At 42.2% G+C, this 6,726-nt stretch overlaps 1 protein-coding gene across 1 annotated transcript; it reads right to left on the bottom strand.

The window, feature by feature from the left end:
- Positions 1 to 318: 318 nt before the first annotated feature.
- Positions 319 to 6,383, bottom strand: sdf2l1 (stromal cell-derived factor 2-like 1). The gene is made up of 3 exons (XM_084550845.1): positions 6,139 to 6,383; positions 4,240 to 4,436; positions 319 to 3,949 (listed from the first exon to the last, which is right to left on the bottom strand). Exons 1-3 carry the CDS (start codon positions 6,314 to 6,316, stop codon positions 3,671 to 3,673), a joined length of 654 nt encoding a protein of 217 aa, XP_084406971.1. The 5' UTR covers positions 6,317 to 6,383; the 3' UTR covers positions 319 to 3,670.
- Between the last annotated feature and the right edge of the window lie 343 nt (positions 6,384 to 6,726).

Genomic DNA, 6,726 nt, shown 5'->3' with positions numbered 1-6,726 from the left:
AAGATCCTTAGTGAAACCACTGGTTTTCTTAGGTGAATCTTGGTTCTGTAAACAGAAGTATCATCTGCGTGCTTTTCATTTATTCATGACTGAACAGGCTTAAGAGAGTTATGGTTCATCATCTAAACAAAAACTACAAAAAGCATCTGATGGTCACAGGTGTAGTCACTATGAGATAGAACTGTACACACAATCAAGACACATATTAGTATTCAGTTTTCAATGCAATTTTATTTATATAGTGTCAATAACAATACAAATCGTCTCAAGACGCTTTACAAAACCTGGGCTAAAACCCCCAGAGCAAGCCTGAAGGTGACGGTGGCAGGAAAAACTCGCTTTGAACAGGAAGAAACCTTGAGCAGAACCCAGCTCTATGGAGGAACCCAGCTGTGTATCTCAGTATCTTTGCAATAGTTAGATTTTTACACAAGCAATGATTTGTTCCGTTAGGCATGACTTGAAGTGAGGCTGTAAACTAAATGTACTTGTTAGCAACTTTGTGTGCATTTTGTTAATGTTGGTTTCGAGGTGTCATAGCTTTAAAAGGCGGTAAGCTATAAGGAGAATCTTTGCCCCAGGGCCTTTCCTTGTTTTTGTCTCAGAAATTTCTACACACAACAGATTTAGCCTGGGAAAGCAGTGTGCCCTCCTCTATTGGACATGTGAAAAAGTTAGGCCGTCATATGAAAGCCCACGCTTTGTTTTGTTATGTTTTGTTTTGTTTTACGTATTTGGACTGAGGGATATTTATTATCAATTTAAACAATACTGAGAGATTCAGGCACATTATTAGGGCAGCGTTACTCAGCATTTTGAAGGAGGCTTGCACTATTTGATCCTCAGACATTTAATTTGATGTGCTCCTGACTGTTGAAGTAAGAGTGAACACCATGATGAGATCAAATGAGCAAGAGACCATCAGAAAGAAGACTCTAGCAGCTTATGAGTCTGGTGAGGGATTTAAAAACATCTCAAACGATGTTGAAATCAGCCATTCGGCTGGGAGCAGCTGTGGCTCAGTAGATGGAGCAGGGTTGTCCACAAACCAGAGGGTTAGCGGTTCGAATGTGCCACATGCCAAAGTGTCCTTGAGCAAGACACTGAACCTCCAGTTGCTCCCAGTGCATGGCACTGGTGTTTGAATATGTTTGTGCTTGTGTGAGTGAATGAATAGACTGTAAAGTGGTTTGAGTATCAATAGGTAGAAAAGCGCTATATAAAAGCAAGGCCATTTACCATTTACCATTTACCATTCCACTCTCTGAAGAATAGTCTACAAGTGGAGGACATTCAAAACAACTTCCATAATGCCCAGGTCTGGTCATCCAAGTTCACCCCAAGAACAGACGGCAAGATGCTAAGTCTCCAAACCCCCCCAAAATGTCATCACAGGACCAACAGAAGGCTCTTGCTACTGTTGATGTGAAAGTGCATGACTATTCAGAAAGACTGTGCAAGTTTAACCTCCATGGGATATGTGCAAGGAGGATAACGTTACTTTTGTCAAATAAACATAAAAGCCAGAATGAAGTTTGCCAAAGAGAACGGAGACAAAGACCAGGACTTCTGGAATAATGTTGAGTCAAAAATTTAATTACTGGACACCAGAATAGAAAACATGTTTGGCATAAACCAAATATAGCATTTCAGGAAAAGAACCTCATCCCAACCGTGAAGCATGGAGGTGGAAGTGTCATGGTTTGGGGATGCTTTGCTGCAGGACCTGGCCAGCTCACCATCAACATGACAATGACCCAAAACAGAACACTAAATCCACCAAGGACTGGCTGAAAACTAAGAAATGGAGAGTCCTGGAATGGCAGAGTCAAAGCCCAGATCTTAATCTCATTGAGATGCTGTGTGGGACTTAAAAATGGGCTGTGAATGCAAGAAACTCCTCAAACATCTCACAGCTGGAAGAATTCTGCATTGAGCAGTGGGTCAAACTTTCCTCAGACCAAGTGTCTCACTGAAAGAGGGTAACACTTGCTGTTAGAGGGTAGGGTGACCTAACCTTTTCCTCAGCAAGAATATGCATTTTTGTTTTTGCTAAAACAATGTTATTTTTTGTTGTTTACCTGCAATAAATCATTTTCTTTTCCAGAGATGAATAAAAACAATGTTAAACTCCGATATGTTAACATTTCTTAATAATTTTTTCATGTAGCTGTACATGTCTCAGATTTAGTAGCTACAACAATTTTCACTGCAGATAAGATAAGAAAAACCTTTATTCGTCCCACAATGGTTGTTAATTATTTTCTAACAGGATGATTAAACAAACTGATGTTGTATGATGCCAACTTTGACTGTGGAGATTTGGGAAATCTGAGAAAATAAATAACCCTGGCATCAGTGTCATCTACGCTTGGACAATAATACAACGTGAAACGAAGTAAGAAAGATGAGAGTTCCCATGAAAGTTATGACCCATGAAAGTTATGACATCCCACTGAAGGAAATGAATCAGTTCTGAAAGCCAACATTCATGATCAAGCCTCAGATATTCAATCTTCAGTGATAAAAATAGAGAAAAGCACCACAGCGTTAGATATCAAGGCTGATAACTGACTTTTTAAGTTAATTTTTTATTTTTTTTGTTCAGACGAAAACTAATTAATTTATCAATTTTTTTGCTGTAATTTTACTTAATTATGCATATTGGCTTTTTGTATTTACAATGGTGCAAAGGCCAAAGCCCACAGCAAAGGGAACTACCACTGCTACTTATCACATAAAACACTGTTCCTAAACCACCGGAAGATCTTATTTACAGTCCAACCTTTTCTTTCATTACATATCTCTATCAGCAGGTAACACATTTCTATAATGCTCACGTAGCAGCTAGTTTGGCATGACCAAAAGCGCAAGTGCTAAATTTGACTAGCTGTTTCACATATATTGCAGGTATTGTGTGATAATTTACTTACAAGTGGCTGAAGGTAGTATTTACTTGCGAAAGGGGTAAACTGCAGTCACAACAGAAAAAATGTGAAAGTAAACAAAAGTAAACAAAAAAGGGAGATGAACCTCCATGTGGTACTGCTGGTACAAATGGTTGTGGATTGTCCAGGATCTAAAGCATCTCTTTTAAAGGATTATGAATAATGAAAGCAGCAGGACAGAGTGGCAAATTGATTGGAATAACTATGCAAGGCAAACAGACAGCACATACGCTACAGACACTGAAGTGAGCATCATAACCACCAAACAGAAGTAAATGCCGAGTTAAATAAAAAATAATAATAATAATTGTGAAAATTCAGTTTCTGGCCTTATCCCTCCAAAGCAGTTGCACTAATGTTTCAACCTAAATGTATCATGGAAGCAAGATATACAGTATATCTACTAAAACATGAGTTTTAATTAACACAGTATATATTTTTTTGAATTCTGGGATTCAGGACAGTTTTTATGCAATGTTGTTAATGTAGCTTTGATTTTTCCCTATGAAACTGACATACAGTATCACTGAACATTTGCAAATAACAATTCCTGCTCATCTCAAAACACCCTGAGTTTCACATGTATAGAGATGAGTCATTAATCAAAAACTTTTCATCACAACATGACACATTCAGTCCAGGCAAGCTATAAAACAAACACAGCAGCAGGAATCCACAGACTGTGCACATAAGTTCATGCTTTGTGTCTCCTAGTGAGGATGTTACAGCTCATCGTGGTGAAACAGCTCCTGGCTGGGCTGAATGAAGACACCCTCCATGGTGCGCCACCAATTGTGCTGGCTGGGGGAGATCATGCCGTGCACCTCGCGCTGTCCACGAATGGGGTGGCCATACTGCTCGCCTGTCACACTCAGGAAGACGTCAGTGCCAACATGTCTGAAGCGCACTGCCTCATCGCGCTCCCAGTATGTGCCATCACACTGAACCATCCATACATCCAGGTCATCGCCCTCGCCATTCTCTCCAAAGGCACTGACCTCCTGCATACAAAACACATCAAATACATAGGAAAAGAAAGTGATTTGAACAGTGGCGAGAATACTGGTGAACAGACAGACCTGCTAGAGGTCCACCTTTACCTGAAATGATCTGTCAACAAATCCTTCATTCCAATCCAAATCTACAGTGAATGTATGCAACTAATAAGTAGTTTGTGTGCACCTGAGCCAGATTGATCTTATTTCTTTGTACCATAGCGCTCCTCCGTTATCCAACTATTGAGTATAATAAATGCACAAATACAGCGTGTGTGTGTGTACCACTGTCTGACCTGGTTATTGGACAGAGGGGAGCTGAAGTGGTGCGTGTGGAGGTTTCTGCCGGTCTTCATGTGTGTGATGCGGATGGCCTGACCACACTGAATGGCCACCCCACGCTGACATGGATGGCTGGGCTTCCCACGGATCTGCCAGTAACTGTTGGCATCATCTGCATTCTCCACTCCAGTTACAGACTGCTGTCCACTGCCTACCACACAAAGGTTTGAAATCAGTTTGAGGTTCAATATGAGGAGCCCAAAGAAAACCACCAGTTCTGTGATGAGTGGACCACCAACTTCACCTTCTCAGCTGATATCTCTGCCCAAGCTCACTCTGACATTAAATCAATGTCACATCCGTAAATAGTAAACGGTCTTGTATTTATATAGCGCTTGTCTATCTATTGGTACTTAAATCACTTCTCAGTCACAGTGTCACATTTACCCAGTCGTTCACACAAGCACACAGATTCACACACCAGTGCCATGCACTTTGAGCAACTGGGGTATCAGTCTCTTGCTCAAGGACAAGTTGGCATGTGGTACATGTGCAGGGGATGGAACCGTTAACGCTCTAGTTTGAGGACAACCCACTCTACCTACAAAACAACAGCCGCCAAATCTATGTGGTTTACGAATAGATATTAATGTGACTAATACAGTGGACTGATTTGAGCAGCTACTTTATTTAGCAAATTATTCAGATTCATTCATTCATTCATCTTCTGTAACCACTTGTTCCTGTTAAGGGTCGCGGGGTCTGCTGGAGCCTATCCCAGCTGTCATCGGGCGAGAGGCGGGGTACACCCTGGACAGGTCTCCAGTCTATCGCAGGGCTAACACAGAGAGACAGACAACCATTCACACTCACATTCACACCTACGGCCAATTTAGAATCACCAATTAACCTAATGAACATGTCTTTGGATGGTGGGAGGAAGCTGGAGTACCTGGAGAGAACCCATGCAGACACAGGGAGAACATGCAAACACCACACAGAAAGACCCAGTTGGCCCATGGATTCGAACCCGGGACCTTCTCGCTGTGAGGCATCAGTGCTAACCACCTTTCCACTGTGCCGTCCCTTATTCAGAATCATAGCCATAAAATTGTAATATCCAAAAAAAGGGCAACTGAACTGAAGACGTTTCACCACTCATCTGAGTAGCTTCTTGAGTTCTATATACCATGACCTGGATGACTGAGAACCTTCCCAGACATAAAGATGTAATGTTTTCTAAATATCACTGTAGAGAGTCAGAGAGTATGTTTGGAATGTCAGGTGGGAGAGTGTTCCAAAGGCATGGTGAAGAGCGACTGAATGTTCTAGAACCCATGGTGCACAGTGGGGCAGGCGCTGCAGTAAGTTGGGTGGCTCAGGAGGATCTGGGAGTACGTGAGGGTGTGTAAAATTGGAGTAGTACAGACAGATATGATGGAGCTTGGTTTGAATATGTTACAACATTTAAATAAATACGGTGAGACATGGTGGAAATATGGCAACTGCGCTAAGATCGTTATTCCCCATGCCGGATAGAAACACAACCTTTCTAAAGCATGTATACGCAACAGCTTGCAAGGCGAATGTTTATTTCGGTTGAATTTTAAGTTACTGTACTTGTTCATCTACCATTTCAACAGTGCACTTCCATAACATACAAGAGGTAGGGGACCTTGAACTGCTGTCATAAGGGTTTGCATTTTACAGAGGGCTGTTCCCTTGATCTAGCAACATAGTTTAGATTCGGTACACCTGTATACTCTGCTTCATTGATGCTTGCAGAATGAAGGTAGGGCCGAACACACAGGTAATGCAAATAAACTCGCTGCAGCTAGACGAGATACGCATTTGTTGTGGGTTTAAATGACAAATCCAGGTGTGAGTATTACAGAAGCACCGAGAAACGTTACCTGAGCCGTATTTGACATCGTGGGAATGAAGGCGGACGTTGTGTCTGGTATTGAGCAGTTTGACCAGTGAGCCGCAAGTCACGTAGTTGAACTCCGAGTCTTTACCCTCACAGTTTGACCACAACAGCAGAAAAAGCAGCGACCTGACCAACCGGCGAACAACGTAAATCATGTCCATCTTTGTGTGCCTGTTCTTATGACCAGCAGACACTGACAGGATGATGACGAGCGAATAAAGACACGTTTGAACCTCACGGCTGGTTTCAACCAATCGTCGCTTGACAAGTACGTAAATACGGAAGTAAATGTCGACATTGGTGACATTGTGATTGGTCAGAGCACCGCCGTCATGGTAGCTGGCGGTAAACCGGAAGAATAGGTTGCCGGGCTCATATGTCTATGGACGGGCTGATGTAAAGCAATGTTGTCATTAAATAAGGGTTGCCACCTTTCAGAAATTAAAATAAGGGACGCCGACCACGGCTCCTGTGGGCCATGACCACCACAAGCTGACTCCTGTAGGGCAGGGCGCCCGCAGCAGTGGTTTGTTTCATTTTGTGCTGGTGTTTTTTAGTAAAGGGGTGATCA

Source organism: Chelon labrosus (assembly GCF_963514085.1).
Source record: "Chelon labrosus genome assembly, chromosome: 9".
Classification (NCBI taxonomy): domain Eukaryota; kingdom Metazoa; phylum Chordata; class Actinopteri; order Mugiliformes; family Mugilidae; genus Chelon; species Chelon labrosus.
The sequence above is the reverse complement of the archived record's forward strand: the minus strand, read 5'-3'. Positions and strand labels throughout refer to the sequence as shown.

What these genes read in the sequence shown, in the direction of transcription:
- sdf2l1 (XM_084550845.1), bottom strand. Translation starts at nt 6,316, where the DNA reads ATGGACATGATTTACGTTGTTCGCCGGTTGGTCAGGTCGCTGCTTTTT. An exon ending in CGATGTCAAATACGGCTCAG is followed by an intron (nt 4,437 to 6,138) that starts GTAACGTTTCTC and finishes TTTGTGTGGTAG; the next exon opens with GCAGTGGACAGCAGTCTGTA. An exon ending in CCCCTCTGTCCAATAACCAG is followed by an intron (nt 3,950 to 4,239) that starts GTCAGACAGTGG and finishes TTTTGTATGCAG; the next exon opens with GAGGTCAGTGCCTTTGGAGA.